Source organism: Pristis pectinata, chromosome 3, assembly GCF_009764475.1.
Source record: "Pristis pectinata isolate sPriPec2 chromosome 3, sPriPec2.1.pri, whole genome shotgun sequence".
NCBI classification, from domain to species: Eukaryota; Metazoa; Chordata; class Chondrichthyes; order Rhinopristiformes; family Pristidae; genus Pristis; species Pristis pectinata.
Window position 1 is genome coordinate 132,210,860 of NC_067407.1, and position 22,666 is coordinate 132,233,525.

A 22,666-nucleotide genomic window follows, 5' to 3' on the forward strand; every position below is an offset into this window, starting at 1 on the left:
GGAACCAGGGACCTGGTGTGTCAGAGGGTGGGAACCAGAGACCTGGTGTCTCACAGGGTGGGAACCAGGGACCTGGTGTCTCACAGGGTGTGGGAACCAGGGACCTGGTGTCTCACAGGGTGTGGGAACCAGGGACCTGGTGTGTCACAGCGGTGTGGGAACCAGGGACCTGGTGTGTCACAGCGGTGTGGGAACCAGGGGCCTGGTGTGTCACAGGGTGGGAACCAGGGACCTGGTGTGTCACAGCGGGGTGGGAACCAGGGACCTGGTGTGTCACAAGGTGTGGGAACCAGGGACCTGGTGTGTCACAGGGTGGGAACCAGGGACCTGGTGTGTGACAGGATGTGGGAACCAGGGACCTGGTGTGTCACAGGGTGTGGGAACCAGGGACCTGGTGTGTCACAGCGGTGTGGGAACCAGGGACCTGGTGTGTCACAGCGGTGTGGGAACCAGGGACCTGGTGTGTCACAGCGGTGTGGGAACCAGGGACCTGGTGTGTCACAGCGGTGTGGGAACCAGGGACCTGGTGTGTCACAGGGTGGGAACCAGGGACCTGGTGTGTCACAGGGTGTGGGAACCAGGGACCTGGTGTCTCACAGGGTGGGAACCAGGGACCTGGTGTCTCACAGCGGTGTGGGAACCAGGGACCTGGTGTGTCAGAGGGTGGGAACCAGGGACCTGGTGTGTCACAGCAGTGTGGGAACCAGGGACCTGGTGTGTCACAGGGTGGGAACCAGGGACCTGGTGTGTCACAGGGTGTGGGAACCAGGGACCTGGTGTGTCACAGCAGTTTGGGAACCAGGGACCTGGTGTGTCACAGGGTGGGAACCAGGGACCTGGTGTGTCACAGGGTGTGGGAACCAGGGACCTGGTGTGTCACAGTGGTGTGGGAACCAGGGACCTGGTGTGTCACAGCAGGGTGGGAACCAGGGACCTGGTGTGTCACAGGATGTGGGAACCAGGGACCTGGTGTGTCACAGCAGGGTGGGAACCAGGGACCTGGTGTGTCACAGGATGTGGGAACCAGGGACCTGGTGTGTCACAGGATGTGGGAACCAGGGACCTGGTGTGTCACAGGGTGGGAACCAGGGACCTGGTGTGTCACAGGATGTGGGAACCAGGGACCTGGTGTGTCACAGGGTGGGAACCAGGGACCTGGTGTGTCACAGGGTGGGATCCAGGGACCTGGTGTGTCACAGGGTGGGAACCAGGGACCTGGTGTGTCACAGGGTGGGAACCTGGGACCTGGTGTGTCACAGGGTGGGAACCAGGGACCTGGTGTGTCAATGGGTGCCCCAGGGTGGAGAGTGCACTAGGGATGGGGGACTTATTCTGGTGCCGAGGGCCGGGGGAAGGGTCCTGGTCTCCGCGGGAGGACACGAGGATGCCAGCTCACTTCCGGCCTTGCCGTTCTTCTCCATGCGGTACTGGTAGATGTGCAGGGTGAAGAGCATGTGGGAGTTGCGCAGCTCCTCCTCGTCGCACCCGGAGCGGCTGCTGCGGCGGGAAGCAATGGCGGCGTCCAGGAAGAAGGCTGCCTTCTCCGCCGTTGGCGCGCGGAGTTCGCTCTGGTTCTGGAGCTGTCGGCGAAGCACAAACACACACGGTGGGGACCTGCTCTATGCTGCCACCGATCGCAAGCATTCGCAAGACACGGTGGGGAGGACCACCAAACAAAGTCCTGACACTGAGCCACGTACAGGACTGTCAGACAGACGTCCAAATACTCGGTCGGTGAGGGAGATTTTACAAGGGAGGAGGGAGAGGTGGTGGGCGGAGAGTTTGAAGGACAGAACTCTGGAGCATGAGGCTCCCTGTCTGGTGGACACGATTCCCTCCCCAGTTCCCTTGTTGGGTTTGCGCACACTTATAAGGAAATCCATGGGTGTTTAGTAAAATATTAAATTAATTTGGTTAGAATGTTCATACAGGAAGTAAAAATAAATAAAATGTACGTGGCACCCTTCCTGCCCCCTGCTAGGACTCTGGTAGACCCCAAGAATACCCAGGGCAGCTCCAACCTTCAAATGGAAGGAACCAAGTGAGCAGTTGTTGGAACTCAGGAGGTCAGGCAGGTTCTGTGGGAAGAATTGGACAGTCAGTGTTTTGGTTCGAGTCCCTCCATCTGGTTTTCCTCTCTATCCAGGTGAAGGGTCTCAAACCTGAAACACTGAGACTCTGGAGCAACACACACACACACACACACACACACACACACACACACACACACACACACACACACACACACAATGCTGAGGGAGCTCAGCAGGTCAGGCAGCATCTATGGAGGGAAGTGAACAGTCGACGTTTCGAGCCGAGACCCTTCATCAGGACCGGAAACGTTGACTGTTCGGTTCCCTCCACAGAAGCTGCCTGACCTGCTGAGTTCCAACAGCAGCTCGTTATTTTGCTCCAGATTCCAGTATCTGCAGTCTCCTGGGTCTCCTCAGATGGAAGGCTCTGTGATATCATCAGGTATTAGTGGTGGGTGAGCAGGGGCTGAGTATTTTACCTAGCACGAACAAGTGGGGTTTTCATTCAAGAAAGCTGGGAACCACTGGCACCTGCTCAACACAGGGTGTCACAGCTGGTAAAGCTGCTGCCCCACAGCTCCAGCAACCCGGGTTCGATCCTGAGCTTGGGAGCGGAGTTTGCACATTCTTCTGGTGACTGCAAGGGTTTCCCCCTCTGCTCTGGTTTCCTCCCACATTCCGAACCAAACCAGTGGATTGGTAGGTTAATTGGCCACTGCAGAATGATGAGTGGGTAATCCGGGGGAGGATGATGGGAATGAGAGGAGAATAAAGTGGGATTGGTGTAGGAATAGTGCAAATGCGTGACCTGACAGAGGTGTATAAAATAGTGATGGGGATAGATAAGTTACTGCGTAAAAATCTTTTTCCTGTCGTAGGGGCTTCTAAAACAAGAGGGCATAGGATTAAGGCGAGAGGGAGGTGGTTTAAAGGGGGATCTGAGGGGTAGATTTTCCACACAAAGAGTAGTTGGTATCTGGAATGAGCTGCCAGACGAGGAGGAGGTGGAGGCAGGAGCAGTAACAACATTTAAGAGGCATCTGGACAGGTACTTGAATGAGCCGGGCCTAGAGGGATAGGAAATTAATGCAGGCAAGTGGGATTAGTATGCATGATGGTCAGCATAGACCTGGTGGGCCGAAGGGCCTGTTCCTGTGCTGTGCAACACTATGACTGAAAATCTCCATGCCACACAGACAGTGGAGCAGCAGAAGGCCATTCAGCCTCTGAACCCTTCCCATCATTTAGATTACAGCTAATGTGTATCACAGCCCAATCCACTCGATTCCTGCTTAACAAAAATCTCCCAATCCTGGTTTGTCATTTTCAATTGACCTTAGGGCTCAAAAGCAATTTGAGGGTGAGAGTTCCAATTTCAATAGACTATCTATTTTGATCACGAAGACTTCCTCCACAAACAAAGTTGATTATTGTATGGTTTCGGGTATCTGATGTCATCCACAAGGGAGACCAGAACTACAGAGTTTGAATAGTCACCCACAGATGCCATTAAAAATTCAGGAAAGTCCAGAGGGTGGTTGGAACTTGCGACCAGATGGAGTGAGTGAGGCAATTAGCACAGATGCATTTGATGGGAACCTAGTTAAGCACCTGAAGGAGTCCTTTGCTCCAGAGATCTGTGCATGTTCAGTTGCTGAGTAAACTCTCGGCTGAGATCTTTAGATTTTCAGAGAGCACCGAGTGTGTTCTGTTCAGAAGGAGGTCACTTAGTCCCTCTCCACCAGTCAATAAGATCACTGCCAATCTTTTACCTCAACACCACCCTCCTCCACTATCCCCACACCCCTTCATTTCCTTAATACCCAAAACGTTATCAATCTCTGCCTCAAACATGGTGACTGAGCCTCCACAACGCTCCTGGTTAGTGCATTCCACAGAGTCACCAACCACTGTGTGGAGAAGTTTCTTCTGGTCTCAGTCTGGACAGCTGACCCCTTATTTTGACTCTGCCCCTTACCTTTAGACAATCCAGCCAGGAGAAACATCTTCCCTGCATCCACCCTATCAAGAATATTGCACACGTGAGTGAGATTACCTCCCATTTTCCAAAACCCGAGAGAGAATAGGCACAGTCTGCTTAACCTCTCCTCATAGCGCAACTTCCCTATTCCAGGAATCAGTCTGGTGAACCTTGGCTGCACTCCCCCTATGCATTCCCCATAGGCAGGGAAACCAAACCTGTACACAATATTCCAGGAACTGTCTCACCAGCATCCTATATCATTTCAATAAGACGTTTAGTCTTGTACTCAGTGCAGTGAAGGTCAACATACCATCTGCTTTCTGAACCTGCATGTTTACTTCCCCTGGTTTGCGTACGAGGACATCCAGGTCTTTCTGAACGTCAACACCTCTCAACCTCTGCTCTTCTACTTTGTCCACCAAGTGGATGACCTCACATCCCTTCACCTTATATCCCACCTGCCATAACTTCATCTATTCACTCAGTCCGTCCATGAGAACACAAGGGAAGAAAACAGCAGGAGTAGGCCACTCGGCCCCTCAAGGATACCCTACCATTCAATACGGTCACGGTCGATCTGCCCAAGACCACATCTCCTCTTCTGTGCCAATTCCCCATCACCCTCAATTCCCTGATCTTTCCAAAATTTGTTGACTTCTTCTTTAAGTACCTCCAGTGATCCCGCCTCCACGACCTTCAAGGATAGATAATTCACCACCCTCTGCGAGAAGAAGCTCCAAGCACCTCAGTTTTGAATGACCACCCCCATATCTCTCCAAAAGCCTCTCCATATCCTCCACACAATCCACACTGCTAGCTAGAATCAATGGATGGGGGAGAATCAGTGGAGCAAGTAGAGGACAAGCCATGATTTCATTGGTAGGTGGAGCAGGCTCAGTGTGGCTCTCTGCCTCAGTCTCTTCTTGTGGTGATACCAAGGGAAATGGAAGAGGTTTGTGCGGGACTTGAACTCATACACTGGACAGGGGACTGAATGGCCCATTTCAACCCTGTACATTTAATGTAATTCTATGTAATTGAAGTTTGCAGTGATAATGAAGCCTTATTGCCCAGATGTGACCTCAGCAGAGTGTACAGATGCACAGAAACAGTGGAAATAAAGCCTCCAATGGTGAATGCACTTCCCGGAGACGAACTAAACTGTTGTGGGCCATTCCCAGTGTATTATGGATGAGCCAATCCAACAATCCGCTATCCCCATGGTCCTCGTTATCTGTGGAGCTCCTACCTGCCAGTCTGCATACTCGAGAGGTGGGCAGTGTGATACTGGGATGTGGGTTGGGTGTGTGGCTGGAGTCAGGGTCCGGAACGCCGGCATGTTTTAGCTTGCTTGACTTCTGAAGCTTAGAAGCTGCAACTCGCCAGAAGGATGGCAGCCCCGAAAAGTTGACTGTTTCCCTCTCTACAGATGCTGCCTGACCTGCTGAACATTTCCCGTGTGACTCATCAGGGGTCTCTCTTCACTTCTCTCATTAAACTCACTGGGGCTCTGTTGCGCACTCCCTATAAACTCACTGGGTTCACTGGAAAGTTTGTTTTACTACTATTATACAACACATAAAAAAGGTCAGATAAAAGTGTGTTGGGTAATAATGAGCAAGAGGCAACAGTGCAGAAAATCTGCTCCTCCAGCAACACCGAAATCCCAAGGGATCCAGGTTGTCTGTTTTAGACCATAAGCCATAGGAGAATTAGGCCATTCGGCCCATCGAGTCTGATCCACCATTCAATCATGGCTGATTATTTTTAACCCCATTCTCCCACTTTCTCCCTGTAACCCTTAACCCCTTTACCAATCAAAAACAAATACACCCAATGACTTGGCCTCCACCACCCTCTGTGGCAATGAATTCCACAGATTCTCCACCCTCTGGCTGAAGAAATTCCTCCTCATCTCAGTTCTAAAGGGACATCCCTTTATTCTGAGGCTGTGCCCACAGATCCTGTAATAGGACTGTGGTAAAAGGCCTACGTCTCATCACCTCAGCCAGGCTGTGTGGGGAGTGGGAGAGGAGGGGAAGGCAGCGAGGAGCATCCTGATCTAGAACGTAGAACACTACAGCACAGTACAGGGCCTTCGGCCCACGATGTTGTACCTACATGTTATCCTGCTCTAAGATCTACCTAACCCTTCCCTCCCACATAGCTCCCCATTTCTCTATCATTCATGTGGCTATCTATGAATCTCTTAAATGTCTCTAATGTATCTGCCCCCACAACCTTTGCCGGCAGTGCATTCCATGCACCCACCACTCTATGTGTAAAAAACATACCCCTGACATCCCCCTTATCTCTTCCTCCAATCACCTTAAAATTATGTCCCCTGGTGTTAGCCATTGTTGCCCTGGGAAAAAGTCTCTGACTGTCCACTTGATCTATGCCTCTTATCATCTTGTTCACCTCTATCAAGTCACCTCTCATCCTCCTTCTCTCCAAAGAGAACTCAACCTATCTTCATAAGACATGCTCTCCAATCCAGGCAACATCCTGGTAAATCTCCTCTGCACCCTCTCTAAAGCTTCCACATCCTTCTGGAGGACGTGCATCCACGACTTGGGTACAACACCCGTCCGCGGCAGATTGACACCACCAATCGGAGGCCATCTGTGGCACTACCCGTGTCTCCATTTTTGAAGGAAATACTCCTGCTTATAAAAAGATTCAGAAGGTCTTGGAAAGTGAGCAAGATGAGGCACAGGCATCAGCCACCAATATCGCATTTGATTCCTTATATAACTGCATTACCTGCATGCCACAGATCGGGTCCTCACAAAGGTAGACTCCGGGAGACTGGCCGTCCTGCAGACTACCTGTGGCCACCTCAGACAGCAGGTCCTTCAGGTTTTCTTCCTTCCCCCACACTTCGACTGCCGAGACCCGGACTGAGAATCGAGCCCCTGTCTTCTCCTTCCTCTCGTTAATCAGTTTGAAAAGCCAGGAGATGGCGCAGGGGATGATACCCAGGTTCTGCATGGAGTCGTCTCTCCCAATCATCGTGTAGGACTTCCCTGGCACATCACATAAGAGTGAGCACAAATTACAACATGGGACACAGCAACACAGTCCAACAGAAGTCCAACAGTCAGAACTTGTCCCCACTCCCTTATGTTAAACACAAAAGGTTACAGTGGCGAAGCACTGTGCTCTCTGTCCAAAATTTGGTCTTATGGACTTTAAGAAACTACAGGCGGCATGGTAGCGTAGCGGTTAGCTCTCCAATTGGATCAAAGCAGATCGCGCCAGCGATCGGAGTTCAATTCCCATTGCTATCTGTAAGGAGTTAGTATGTTCTCCCGTGTCTGTGTGGGTTTCCTCCAGGTGCTCTGGTTTCCTCCCACATTGCAAAGACGTATGGGTAGGTTAATTTGGATTTAAAATGGGTGGCGCGGACTCGTTGGGCCAGAAGGGCCTGTTACCACACTGTAAATAAAATTCAAAAAAATTTTTTAAAATATTAAAAAAAAATTTAATGAAGCTGAATTTAAATATTGCACTACAATATGCAACTGCCGGTATACTACAGGTTTAGAAAAATCATGAGGGGCATAGACGGAGTTATACAGCATGGAAACAGGCCCTTCGGCCCAACGGGTCCAGGCCAACTAAGATACCCATCCAAGCTAGTCCCATTTGCCCATGTTTGGCCCATGTCCCTCTAAACCTTTCCAATCCATGTAGCTGTCCCACTAGTTTTTCAAAGATAGGGTGAATGCAGTCTTTTTCCCAGGGTTGGGAAATCAAGAACTAAAGGGTTTAGGTTTAAGGGGAGAGTTTCAATAGGAACCATAGAACCATACAGCACAAAACAGGCCCTTCGGTCCACCATGTTGTGCCGTCCATCAAACCACCCTCACACTACCTATCCCCTTCGTCCCGCATATCCCCCCATCCTACACTCCTCCATATGCCTATCCAACAAGCTCTTGAACCTGTTCAATGTATCTGCCTCCACCACCACCCCAGGCAGTGCATTCCATGCACCAACCACTCTCTGGGTGAAAAACCTCCCCCTGACATCTCCCCTGAACCTCCCACCCGTAACCTTAAAGCCATGCCCTCTCGTCTTGAGCATTAGTGCCCTGGGAAGGAGGCGCTGTCTACTCTATCTATTCCTCTCAGTATTTTATATACCTCTATCATGTCTCCTCTCATCCTCCTCCTTTCCAGTGAATAAAGCCCTAGCACCTTAAGCCTCTCCTCATATTCAATACTCTCTAATTCAGGCAGCATCCTGGTAAATCTCTGCACCCTCTCCAACGCCTCCACATCCTTCCTATAATGAGGCGACCAGAACTGAACACAGGACTCTAAGTGTGGCCTAACTAGAGTTTTGTAAAGCTGCATCATCACCTCGCGGCTCTTAAACTCAATCCCGCGACTTATGAAAGCCAACATCCCATTGGCCTTCTTAACTGCTCTTTCCACCCATGAGGCAACTTTCAATGAACTGTGAATATGAACCCCCAGATCCCTCTGCTCCTCCACACTGCCAAGTACCTTGCCATTCACCCAGTAGTCTGCCCTGGAGTTTGTCCTTCCAAAGTGTACCACCTCACACTTCTCCGGATTGAACTCCATCTGCCACTTGTCAGCCCAGCTCTGCATCCTATCAATATCCCTCTGTAAGCTCCGACAGCCCTCCACACTATCCACAACACCGCCTATCTTAGTGTCGTCCGCAAACTTACTAACCCAGCCCTCCACCCCCTAAGTCACCTGAGGGGCAACTTTTTCACCCAGAGGATAGCGGTTATATGGAACAAGCTGCCAGCAGAACTGGTTGAGATGGGTACAATACAACATTTAAAAGACACTTGGACAGGTACTGTCACACCCGCTGTCCATCAGCCCTAACCTGAGGCCCCATTTGTTCTCTCAGGAGGATCTGGAAGACACATGTATTATTTTGAAGAGAAGGAGGTTGTCCAGGTATCCTGGGTGATACTTTTTTCCTTTGCTCAACATCAGATGAACAGATTAGCTGGTCGTCATCTCTGAGAGTGGATTGTCGCGATGCTCTAAGCCATCACTGAACAGTAGTTGTCTGACAATCACATGGTAACTTAGATTTAGATTTCTTTATTAGTCACATGTACATCGAAACACACAGTGAAATGCATCTTTTGCGTAGAGTGTTCTGGGGGCAGCCCGCAAGTGTCGCCACGCTTCTGGCGCCAACATAGCATGCCCACAACTTCCTAACCTGTATGTCTTTGGAATGCGGGAGGAAACCGGAGCACCCGGAGGAAACCCACGCAGACACGGGGAGAATGTACAAACTCCTTACAGACAGCGGCCAGAATTGAACCTGGATCGCTGGTGCTGTGATAGCGTTACGCTAACCGCTACACTGCCGTGCCTGCCGAATTGCCTGTAAATATCAGTAATATGGTGTGTTGTTAATAAGTCGTGTCCTCCATCAGTGAGTGGGTGGGGTTAGGTTTCCAACCCAGCCCAGTGCTGTCGCTGATTTAATCCGCCATGTTGTGTGTGGGAGTCTAGTTCACCGGCTCTACTAGCAGCTGACACCAACCTCGAGACACAAGAGACAAGAGGAACTCAGCAGTCGGGCAGCACCTGTGGCAAGAAAAGAACTGTCGACCTTGTGGGTGGAAACCCTGCATCAGGACCGAGGGTGGAGAGGCGAGATGGCCGGTGTAAAGAGGAGAAGGAGAGCGGCGAGAAAGGAATCCAAGGCAATTGGTGGGCTGAGGAGGGGTGTAAGATGACAGGCAGGTGGTGCCAGGGAGGGGAGGGGAGTGGGGGTGGAGTTGGGAGACAGCGGCAGGTGAACAATTGATGGAGGCGAACAGAGAGACAGGAAAAGAATATGGAGAGGCAGATGGAGTGAGGTGGGCGGAAGGGGGAGCGGTATCTTGGGAAGAAGGTGAATGAAGAGCCAGAGAGCAGTGGAAACCACTTGGTAAGAACGTCAACCAACCTAGTTTGGTGTGGCCAAAGCAGAAGACGCAGCCATCCGCCCCATTCACCACGGACTGAATGACTTCTGCCACAGTCCCTGCACAAACTTCAGCCTGCAGTGGAAACAGAGAGGAGTTACAGAGACGTACAGTCACAGGATGGTTACAGAGAATCATATCGGAGGCACAGGAGCCTGGCAAACTGCTGGCAGCAAACCTGGCGACTTCTACACCGGGCTGACCCTGAGACATTGCAGCCTGATGTGTCCTCACGTGCTGCTCTGAACTCGGGGTGCGGGGCTAGCGGGTTCTTTTAGACTGCTCTCTGGGTTTGACCAACAGGGTTCAATAGATTTCAGAGATAACTCAACTTCAGATCAATCTGGGTTTTCTGGAACGTATTCCCACCCTACCTCATCCCTCTCCCTGTTCTTCCCTTCTTCCCTCACATACCTGTGCCCATTTAAACTCAATGCAATCCACAAAATGATTACCTAAACATACCACAGAAAATGCTGGAATCAGGTCAGGGGAGAGAGAGGGAGAGAGGGAGGGAGGGAGAGGGAGGGAGGGAGGGAGGGAGGGAGGGAGGGAGGGAGGGAGAGAGAGAGAGAGAGAGAGAGAGAGAGAGAGAGAGAGAGAGAGAGAGAGAGAGAGAGAGAGAGAGAGAGAAAGAGAGAGAGAGAGGGGTACCGTTTCAAGTTGAAGCCCCTTCATTTCTCTATTTCCCTTTCTACAGTTGCTTCCCGACCTGCCAAGTGTTTCCAGCATTTTCTGTTGTTGCATTGCCAGGATTGATGGATTATAGGGAGGAGGAGAGACCGACTGGGCTGGGATTATTTTCTTTGGAACACGAAGGGGCGCTTTCACTCTGGATATTTTCTGACGATTAAACAAAGCAAACTAGAAGGAGCTATTTCCCTTCACAGAGAGGTCAGTCACTGGGGACATTGATTTAATTTGATTGGTAGGAGGATTGGAGGGGAGGTGAGAAGCAATTAGTTCACTCAGCAGGTAGTGGGGGAGGGGGGAGGTGGAACGCACTGCCTGTGAGGGAGATGGACTGAGAACGTGTGGATCAGCACTTGAGGAGCTGTAACTGCAGAGTTATGGACCAAGAACTGGGAAGTGGGGTTCACCTAAAGCCCATTTTTGGCTGACATGGACACAATGGGCTGAATGGCCTCCTCATGTGCCACAGATTTATACCATTCTACGAAAGACGAAGCACATTTGATGGGCCACGCACCCACACACGCTTCTTTTTCTTACAGGGAGTTCGTATGGGGCGTCAAGGCAGATGAAAAAAAGATGAGACATTTTTTTCCATTTTCTTTCCTTACAGCACAAAAGGAGGCTATTGGGCCCATTGAGACTGTGCTGGCTCTCGGAGTACCCTCATCAGTCCCATTCCGCAAACTATTCTCCCTTTCATGCCCATCAACTGACCTCCTCCTGTTCCAGTAAATGAAACATTGTATATGGCCTTAATTCATTAAACCAGCAGCCCCTGCATCCCACCCGCTCCAGCCCCACGTGCCCCAGTGGTAGCAGGGTACAAGAGTTGTGAGCATTAAGAGTGGTGTTAAGGGCTGGCAGTATTTCCACTGGGCTGGTTGCAAAGGCCTGGACAGAGTGGACGTGGAGAGGATGTTTCCAGTAGTGGGAGAGTCTAGGACCAGAGGGCACAGCCTCAGAATAGAAGGACACCCCTTGAGAACTGAGGTGAGGAGGAATTTCTTTCACCACAGGGCGGTGAATCCGTGGAATTCATTGCCACAGACGGCTGTGGAAGCCAAGTCATTGGGTATATTTAAAGTGGAGGTTGATAGGTTCTTGATTAGTAAGGGTGTCAAAGGTAACGGGATAAGGCAGGAGAATGGGGTTGAGAGGGAAAACTAAAGTGGTATTGGTTTATTATTGTCACTTGTACCAAGGTACAGTGAAAAACCTGTATGATCAGTATGCAAGACAAGTTTTTCACTGTACCTCGGTACAAGTGACAATAATAAACCAATACCAATACCAATAAGTCAGCCATGATCAAATGGTGGAGCAGGCTCGATGGGCTGAATGGCCTAATCCTGCTCCTACGCCTTATGGTTGCCACAGAAGGAGACTGCAATGCCACTGACCTGTGAAGAGTCCTGTGGGAAGACGGCATCGAAGGCAAACATCTTTGGCGGCACCAGACAGCCTCTCTTCTGGGAGGAGTTCTGCAGCCCATTGACCGGAGGGTCGTACAGGGTGATCTGCTTCTTACGAGGGTCCACTTTGAAGAAGCAGCTTGATTCAGACAAGTCCCCCACCGAGGCGGGACAGATCCGCAACATGACCTTCACCTGCGGAGAGAGGAATGGGACACCTGGTAATGTTCTGAACACCTTGCGGGCTGATGTACCCTACTGAATGAACCACTGCCGGCCCAGAAATTTGTCTTCAATCACATGCACGACGTGGGTAGCCCTGGCGTTTGGCACTCGATTCCACTGACATAGAACACAGAACAGTGTAGCACAGGAACAGGCCCTTCGGCCCACGATGTCTATGCTGACCGTGATGCCAAATTAAACTAATCCCATCTGCCTGCACATGATCCATACCCCTTCATTCCCTTCACGTCCATGTGCCTGTCTAAATGTCTCTTAAATGCCACTATTGGCAGACATGGTAGTGTAGTGGTTCGCATAACACTATTACAGTGCCAGCGACCCGGGTTCAATTCCGGCTGCTGTCTGTAAGGAGTTTGTACGTTCTCCCTGTGTCTGCGTGGGTTTCCTCCGGGTGCTCGGGTTTCCTCCCACATTCCAAAGATGTACAGGTTAGGAAGTTGTGGGCATGCTATGTTGGCGCCAGAAGCGTGGTGACACTTCGGGCTGCCCCCAGAACACTCTACGCAAAGATGTATCTCACTGTGTGTTTCGATGTACATGTGACTGATAAAGATATTCTATCCTATCCTATTATATCTGCTTCCACCACCACCCCTGGCAGCCTGTTCCAGGTACCCACCACTCTCTGTGTAAAACACTTGCCCCACACACCTCCTTTAAAGTTTCCTCCTCTCACCTTAAATGCAGGTCCTCCAGTATTTGACATTTCTACTCTGACTGTCTGTCTATGCTTCTCATAATTTTACGAACTTTATACCATTTCTCCCCTCAGCCTCTGATGCTCCAGAGAAAACAAGCTTGTCCAACCCCTCCTTAGAGCTCATACCCTCTAATCCAGGCAACATCCTGATGAACTGCCTCTGCACCTTCTCCAAAGCCTCCACATCCTTCCTGTAATGGGGCCACCAGAACTGAACACTCCAAATGCGGTCTAACCAGACTTTTATACAGCTGCAACATGCACTTTTACACATCTCGTGTTTAGCTGGAGCAAGTGAGGGCGTATGTCCACCAGATTATTTATTCTACAGGAACCATTCACTGTATTCAAGCCCATTTTCCAAACTTTTCAAAGTTGTTACCGATCAACTGGGACCATCCCAGAGTAAAATTCTGCAGGAATTAAAGACCAGGAGACTGCAGAAACCAAAATCTGGGAAAAGAAGTCAAAGGAGCATTAAGAGGTGATTAATTTTATCTGAACATTCTTGCTGTTACTTATATCAAAAAGATTGAGGCTGGGAAGTAGGCTGTCTGACTGAGGGTAAGGTAATTGCGTCCCGAGGTGTTTGAATTAATTGTGAGGAGGTGGGAGGTGCTCACACTCAACGTCAGCAAGACCAGGGAATTGACTGTGGACTTCAGGAAGGGGAAATTGGGAGAACACACACCTGTCCTCATTGAGGGGTCAGCAGTGGAAAGGGTGAGCAGCTTCAAGTTCCTGGGCGTCAACATCTCAGAGGATCTATATTGGGCTCAACACATTGATGCAATCATGAAGAAGGTATGCCAGTGGCTCTATTTCATTAGGAGTTTGAGGAGATTTGGTACATCACCAAAGACCATTACAAATTTCTACAGATGTACAGTGGAGAGCATTCTGACTGGTTGCATCACTGCCTGGTGTGGTGGCTCCAATGCACAGGATTGGAAAAGGCTGCAGAGGGTTGTAGACTCAGCCAGCTCCATCACGGGCACAACCCTCCCCACCATCGAGGACATCTTCAAGAGGTGGTGCCTCAAAAAAGTGATAATCATCATTAAGGACCCTCACCACCCAGGACATGCCCTCTTCACATTACTACCATCGGGGAGGAGGTACAGGAGCCTGAAGACCCACACTCAACGATTCAGGAACAGCTTCTTCCCCTCCGCCATCAGATTTCTTAACGGTCCATGAACCCATGAACACTTCCTCGTTATTCCTCTTTTGCACTATACTTGTAACCTATGGTAATTCTTATGTCCTTATGTCTTGCACTGCAATGCTGCCGCAAAACAACAAATTTCATGACATATGTCAGTGATAATAAATCTGATTCTGATGTGATTATCCGGATGTGTTTGGGTGGGGATTGGGATTGAGCCACATAAACAGATATTAGAACAGAACCTTGTAAAGAAGTAGGTTTTAAGGAGTGTCTTAAGATGGCATGGGAGACTGCTGGTGAATGGGATTGGTATGGAAGGGTGCTTGATGGTCAGCATGGACATGGTGGGCTGAAGGGCCTCTTTCTGTGCTGTAAGATTATGACCCAAGGAGCAGAAGGTGTCTTCCAGGTTGGATCTTGGACTGGGGAAGAGTGAGGGCCTTCCACCAGTTGCTGGGCCCGACAGGTGTTCCTGAGAAGGGGAGAGGTTGTAGACCAGGATCCTGCCTCTCCTAAAGGATCCTTAATGCAAGGTGGGTAGGGACAGTGGTGACCATTTGGTTTGGTTTATTATTATTGTCACTTGTACTGAGGTACAATGAAACACTTGTCTAGCATCCTTTTCACACAGGTCAATTCATTACACACTGCATTGAGGTAGCACAAGGTGAAACAATAGAATACAGAGCAAAGTGTAATAGGAACAGAGAAAGTGCAGTGCAGGTAGACAATAAGGTGCAACGTCATAATGAGGTAGATTGTGAGGTCAAGAATCCATCTCATCATACTAGGGAACCAGTCAATAGTCTTAGCAGGATAGAAGCTGTCCTTGAGCCTGGTGGTACGTGCCTTCAGGCTTTTGTATCTTCTGCTTGATGGGAGAGAGGAGAAGAGAGAATGTTCTTTGATTATGTTGGCTGCTTTACCGAGGCAGCGAGAAGTATAGACAGAGTCTATGGAGGGGAGGCTGGTTTCTGTGACGTGCTGGGCTGTGTCCACAACTCTCTGCAGTTTATTGCGGTCCTGGGCAGAGCAGTTGCCGTACCAAGCAGTGATGCATCCAGATAGGGTGCTTTTTATGGTACTGATAAACGTTGGTGAGTGTCAAGGGCGACATTCCAAATTTCTTTAGCCTCCTGAGGAAGTAGATGCACTCATGAGCTTTCTTGGCCATGGCATCTACATGGTTGGACCAGGACAGGCTGTTGGTGATGTTCACTCCTTAGTGTGTGACCGTAGTGTGTGAAGGGAGCTCAGGCGGTTGTCTAGGCTCCGTCTCCTCACGGGCTTGGCCGTTGAGTTTTCCCAGCACATCAGGAACTTGATAAGACAGCGGACACTGTCGCTGAAACCTGTCATCGCATTCACCGATACAACATGGGGTGGCTCAGCGGAGGGAAACTCACCCTTCTGACTTCACACCAGATCAGAATTCCTAAATTTCATTACTCCTTTCCCTCCTTATCCTGGATGACCAGGTTCTCCCTCTGGTACTTTACCGGCCAGCTTTATGAGTGTGAGGGTAACGAATGACAAGGTGGAACCTTGTCCTCGCCAGCGGACCTCAAGGAGTTATTACTAATTGACAACTGTGTAAAGTTGGGCAGTGGACAACTTGACCACCGCACACTCCAGACAAGAATGAATTCACTGGCTGTGAAGGCTTCGGCTAAATCCAAAAAAACTTTCTTGCAGTGGGTTTTTAGGGAAGGAGAAATGGAATAAATTGAGGGGGGAGAAACAGGAGGAGAAAAATGAGCAGAGAAGAAATGCCTTCGGGAAACAGATCCAGGGATTGACATCAAATGAAAGGGCTAACAATTGAGGAAACTCTGTCAGAGCTCTGACATTTAATACCGCACGGCCACAATTCACTGCAAAGATTGAGCCAAGAAATTAATTGAGTAGATTAAAAACTGCTTCTTCACGCTCCACTTCCTGTTGCTCATTTGCCTTTTTTCAGACACTATTCTTATACTGATCAAAATAGCTTAAAAGGGACCAGTTACAATCACCAAGAACGTTTGTGTGTACAGGGTTGAGGGCAGGAGGAGGGGAGCACTATTTCCCGCCAACTGGCACCTCTCCCTCTCAAATACAATGGGCTCCCTCTGTTTTTGGGTTGTTTTCAGTTCAGGAGTTGTGGCAGTCTCTCCCACTGCAAGTCGTTGGTGGGTTTGCGAAGCCTGTGATTTTGCAGAAATCTGGCATGGTGGTTTAAGCGCAGAGCTTGCCCCTGTTGTATTCAGAGGTGGGGAGGCTCTGAGGTGCCCAAACAGAAGCAAATCTTCAGAACTGATGGTAAGCTGTTCAACCTATGGAGGCTACACTCCAGAACCAAAGAAAGCCAAACCTCAGCAATCGAGACTATGCTTGGCTCAGAGTCCATTGCTGATGCTTTCATCGAAGCCGATGAGAGAAAGGGCCTTTCCCCTCAACATTCATAAGACAAAGGTCCTCTACCAACATCCTCCCGCTCCACCACACCGCCCCCCAACAAGAAAAGCTCACAATGACCTCACGATCTACCTTGTTGCGACCTTGCACCTTATTGTCTCCCTGCACTACACTTTCTCTGTAGCTGTGACACTTTACTCTGTACTGTTGTTGTTTTTACCTGTACTACATCAATGCACTCTGTACTAACTCAATGTAACTGCACTGTGTAATGAATTGACCTGTATGATCAGTATGCAAGACAAGTTTTTCACTGTACCTCGGTACAAGTGACAATAATAAACCAATACCAAAACATCTTGGGAGCCATTTCTCAATGAAGGCAAGGCTTTGATGATGAAATTCATCACCACTTTCAGTGCACCAGAACAGCCTGAGGTGACCGAGGGAAAAAATTATTGGAAGATCAAGACCTCAAGACTAGCACAAAAGTCATGGTCTACCAGTCAGCAGTGATCCCTACTTTCCCATGTGTTTTTGAAACCTGGACTACCTACAATAGGCACAGAACACAGAACATAGACCGTACAGCAAGAGGCCCTCCAGCCCACAATGTCAGTGATGAACACGATGCTGGATTAAACTAAATCTCTTCTGCCTGCACATGATCCATATCCTGCCATCCCTACATATTCATGTGCCTGTCTAAAAGTCTCTGAAACACCACTATCGCATCTGCTTCCTCCACCATCCCTGGCAGTGCATTCCAGGCACCCACCGCTCTCTGTGTCAAAAACCTGCCCCGCACATCTCCTTTAAACTTTCCCTCTCTCACCTTAGATGCAGTGGAAGGGCAGGTCTCCCCTGCCCCCTCCGGGAAGAACACAGAATAAGAGAGGCATTCAGAGAGCCAGTGTAAGGGAGGCACCCTTAAATTTTCTCTTCAAGGAGGCATCGAAGAGAGGGAGGGACACAGGCAAAGTGGTGCAGAGGCACTTGTATAGGTGGAGAACGGGCCAGGTGGAGCGGAGGAGGAGGAGGAGGACAAAGGCTTTGATGTTGGCGCCAGAAACATGGTGACACTTGCGGGCTGCCCCCAGAACACTCTACACAAAAGATGCATTTCACTGTGTGTTTCGATGTACATGTGACTAATAAAGAAATCTAACCTACAATCCTCTCCCCCTTCTTCCACCAAGTCACTGGTAGCTCTTCCTTCAGTCACCATCGTCCCCAGCCTCAGTGGTTCCCCTCTCAAATCTCTCCACCCCTCCTCCTAACCCCGCCCATCTCCCCCTCTTTTCCCACTTCCTCCAAACCCCACCCATCTCCCCCCTCCTCCTAACCCTGCTCATCTCCCCCTCCTCCTAACCCTGCCCATCTCCCCCTCCGCCCTAAACGCTGGCTCTGATCAAACTGTGGCTCAGTAAGTTCCCAGCTCCTGGCTCGCAGCCTGGCTCCATCTCTGTAACATGTCCTGGGGCTTTTCTCCACTTTGACTGCACAGACAAGGTGGGGGGGAACAACATTCACTTCAACAGAAAACAGCTGGAAGCAACGATTACAACGGACGCTGCATTGTCATACATAAAAAGGATTAGAAGTGTTTAATTTCTGCTCACTCAGAGAGAATGAGATGCAGATCAGATACTCACCGGAGTGAAACACTCACAACGGTGAATAGCAGCCAAAGAACCAACCTGAGTGCTTTGGACAGCCTTTGTTTAAGGTGATTGTCTGAGAGCAAGGCCTCCCTTCCATCAACACTTCAGAAAGACAAAGCATCTACCTCAGCGTAAGCCTTTGGTGCAGCCAGTGCAAGGGCTTGGTGGGGAAGGACTAAAGTTTTAGGGTTCTTCTGCCACTGGAGAGGGAGGGGTAGGGTCAGGCGAGAAAACCCCTTAAATATTGTAAATACGGGATTGGGGGTATCACCCCAGGGAGCCACATGAGTTGCATCGGTGCTGTGGTTTTTTTATAAAAAGGTAATACTAATGATTGATCTGTACACGAATGTAAAGGTTTGCAGTGTTTTATTATTGTATATAGTTTGTTTTTTATAATGAACAAAGTTTATTTTGGAATAATTAAAAAACTATACAATTGCCAACAAGGTCAAGACTGCTCTGGGACAGGTGATCCTCCCAGACAAAACCTGTGCTGTACCAGGTAGGAAGATCTTTGACAACCTTGTGCTGCTCAGGGACACCATCGGTTACATGCAGGACAGAGGGCTGAACACCTGCCTGGTCAGCTTGGACCAGGAGAAGGCCTTTGACAGGATATCACACACATACATGTTGGACGTGCTCTCCAAAATGGACTTTGGGGAGGGAATCAGGTATTGGATCCAACTGCACTACACAGACATCCTGTAGTACAGTCCAAATCAAAGGGTGGGAAACAGACAGCTTCCCCACCAAGTCTGGAGTCAGGCAAGGCTGCCCTCTCTCCCGTCTTGTTCATGTGTTGTGTAGAACCCTTTGCCGAATCCATCAGGAAGGACGAGAGCATCAGAGGGGTGACGTTGCCAGGCAGTGGGGGCACCCAGGTGCAAACCTCCCTGTACATCGATGACGTCGCCGTCTTCTGCTCAGAACCAAGGTCAGTTCACAGATTGATCAGCATCTACGACCAGTTTGAGTTGGCATCAGGGGCCAGAGTTAACCGCGCGAACAACGAGGCCATGCTCTTCGGCAACTGGCCTGACCGATCCAACGTCCCCTTCACCGTCAGGCCTGACTACCTGAAGGTGCTGCGGATCTGGTTCGGAGGAGCTGGGGCGTGCAACAAAAATTGGCGGGAGTGGATTGGGAATGTGAAGCAGAAACTGGGACTGTGGCAACGGTGCTCCCTCTCAATAACTGGGAAGAACTTGGTCATCAGGTGTGAGGTGCTCTCAGGGCTGCTGTACTTGGCGCAGGTGTGACCTGTTCCTCGCTCCTTCGGCTTGGGAATCACCCGTGCCGTCTTCCAGTTCATCTGGGGATCCAAGATGAAGCGGGTCTGATGGGTCACCCTGCACAAGTCCCTAGACAATGGGGGCAAAAGTGTTCCCAATGTCGCCCTCATCCTGATGACCACCTTTGTCTCTGGCTGCATCAGGCTGTGTGTGGAACCAGAGTATGTGGGCACCAAGTGTCACTATGTGCCAAGGTTCTACCTGTCCCTGGTGTTGCGAAGGATGGACCTGGCCCCGTTGCCGCGCAACGTCCCAGCCAGCTGGATATTGCCGCGCTACCTGTCCTTTGTGGAAAAGTTCTTCCAGACCAACACCTTTGACCACAAGTCCATCAAGCAGTGGTCAGCACGGAACATCCTGCAGACACTGCAGGAGAAGGACTCAGTGGATACTGTGGGGTGGTTCCCTGAGCAGACTGTCCAGGCCATCTTGCAGAATGCCTCATCGCCAGAACTCATCAACAAGCACCAAGACCTCACTTGGCTGGTGGTGAGAGGGGCCCTCCCAGTCAGATCCTTCCTGCATGGTCGGAATATCAATCCCAGCGCACGCTGCTCCCGGGAGGACTGCGCAGGGTACGAGACGGTCGCCCACCTCTTTGCGGGCTGTGGGTTTGTGAGGAGGGTGTGGCAAAAGATGCAAGGGTCCTTGTCACGGTTCACACCAGCAGCTGCATAACAGAGGATTCTCTGATCTATGGGCTGTTCCCGGGGACACACACAGAGACATACATCAGCTGCTGCTGGAAGGTGATCAACTCGGTGAAAGACGCCCTTTGGTCTGCCCGAAACTTGTTGGTCTCCCAGCACTGCGAGATGTCCGTAGGGGAATGCTGCCGGCTGGCACATTCCAGGCTGCAGGAGTACGTGCTGAGGGACCCACTGAAGCTGGGTACAGCCTACGCAAGGACTCGGTGGGGAAGGACTACAGTTTAGGGTTCTTCTGCCACGTGAGAGGGAGGGGCGGGGTCAGGCGAGGAAGCCCCTTACGTTATGTGAATATGGGATTGGGGTAACACCCCAGGGAGCCACACGAGTGGCATCGGTGCTGTGTTTTTTTTATATAAAAAAGGTAACACTAATGATTGATCCGTACACGAATTTAAAGGTTTGCACTGTTTTATTGTTGTATATAGTTGTTTTTTTTATGATGAATAAAGTTTATTTTGGTTGAAAAAAAACTATACAATGGGGAGTTAAGCCATATTGGTGCCATCTCAGTTACAGATTCTTGGCAACAGTGGCAAGAGCAACTGGCCAGGATCCTGGGCACCAGGACTGGACCAGTGGAAGAGTAAATGGGCGATGACAAGGATGCATTTGGGTGCAATGTTCCGGTCAGAAGTTAACGCTCCGCAGCCATTACATCAATAGCCTTGACACCAGGGATCTCCTGCTCTGTCAGAGATGTGTTGTCATCACAGAGACCAGGGATCGGTGCCGCTGTAGGGCCCACACAAGTCGCCAGGGAGTGGGGTTGTTTCAGGAGGACCCAGCGTAGACCTGGTGCCAACTGCGATTGAGTCCTGATCAACTGAAGGGGAACTGGCATTGGGTGGAAAGCCCCAGGTCATCAGCAAGATATCCAGTGTCACCTGCAAGGCATCCAGTTGCCTGTGAGAGACCCAGGGCTGCCCATGAGAGCCAGTGTTGCCTGTGAGAACCAGTGTTGTCTGTGAGAGACCCAGTGTCACCTGTGGTAGAGCCAGTGTCATCTGCTAAACCCAGTGTCGCTTGTGTGAGACCCAGTGTTGTCTGTGACAGACCCAGTGCCGTCTGTGACAGACCCAGTGTTGTCTGTGAGAGACCCAGTGCTGTCTGTGAGAGAGTCAGTGGTCTGTAAGAGCCAGTGCTGTCTGTGAGAGACCCACCGCCGTCTGAGACCCAGTGTTGTCTGAGCCAGTGTCGCCTGTGAGAGCCAGTCTCGTCTGTGAGAGAGCCAGTGTCACCTGTAAGAGACCCAGTGCCGTCTATGAGAGCCAGTGCCGTCTGTGAGAGATCCAGTGTCATCTGTGAGAGAGCCAGTGTCACCTGTAAGAGACCCAGTGCCGTCTGTGAGAGCCAGTGTCGTCTGTGAGAGATCCAGTGTCACCTGTGAGAGAGCCAGTGTCGTCTGTGAGAGAGCCAGTGTCACCTGTAAGAGACCCAGTGCTGTCTGTGAGAGCCAGTGTCGTCTGTGAGAGACCAGCGTCGTCTGTGAGAGATCCAGTGTCATCTGTGAGAGCCAGTGTTGTCTGTGAGAGAGCCAGTGTCATGTGTGGTAGAGCCAGTGTTGTCTGTGGTAGAGCCAGTGTCGTCTGCTAAACCCAGTGTCACTTGTGTGAGAGCCAGTGCCATCTGTGAGGAACCCAGTGTGATCCGTGTGAGACCGGGTGTCATCTGGGGGAATCCTGAGCTGTTGACAACTTTTGGCACACTGACTAACCTTGGAATTTCCTGGCATCTGGTGAACACTCAGAGCTTCAAACTAAATCTTCCAATCATTTCAATATCTAAGGCGACAGATAGACCCGAAACAGAGAACACATGCGGCTTTATTTTTGGTAGTTGGCAAGTTTTCAATGAGTCCTTTATTTGTCAGTTTCCTGAATTTGTGGATTAAATCACTCTGTGACATTCTGTCGACTGAATCAAAGGAAGGCAGCGCATTGACACTGCAAGCCCAACACTGCAGCTGAAACCTCACAACCAGGCTGGAAGAGTGCACTGAAAATGAAATGGCATGACTCAGAACACTGACCTCAAGTGACACTGCTCCTGAACCTGCAGACCTCTTGGTGTTGGGTTAGGGTTAGGGTCTGCAGGAACACGGTGTTGGGCATTCTGGGGCATCAAGGGTGCTATATAAATGCAATTCTTGCTGGGGATGTGCCCGCAGAGATGAGGAATAAGCTGCCAGTGGTGAACCCATCTTTCCCCAACCCTGAGTTCGCTGCTGCCTTCTCATCTCCCCTTCGCACCGACACCAGTCCAACATTACAGGTGGGCGGGGGCGGTGAAGGAAGCCCACCCCCAGGGAACGTGGTCTGTATCGCACCCTCCTTCTTACCTCCACTCAGCGCCTCCTCAGAACCTCAGCCAGGGG

At 50.4% G+C, this 22,666-nt stretch overlaps 1 protein-coding gene across 1 annotated transcript in view; it reads right to left on the reverse strand.

Annotated features, from left to right (window-relative positions):
- The window catches only part of kif26ba (kinesin family member 26Ba), a 300,195-nt gene that overhangs the window by 64,335 nt on the left and 213,194 nt on the right, over positions 1–22,666 (reverse strand). Inside the window, exons 6-9 of the mRNA XM_052013184.1 lie at positions 12,095–12,301; positions 9,980–10,073; positions 6,784–7,046; positions 1,397–1,580 (exon numbers count right to left, since the gene is read on the reverse strand). Of these exons, the coding sequence (XP_051869144.1) occupies positions 1,397–1,580; positions 6,784–7,046; positions 9,980–10,073; positions 12,095–12,301 (748 nt within the window). The remainder of the gene's footprint in view (positions 1–1,396; positions 1,581–6,783; positions 7,047–9,979; positions 10,074–12,094; positions 12,302–22,666) is intronic.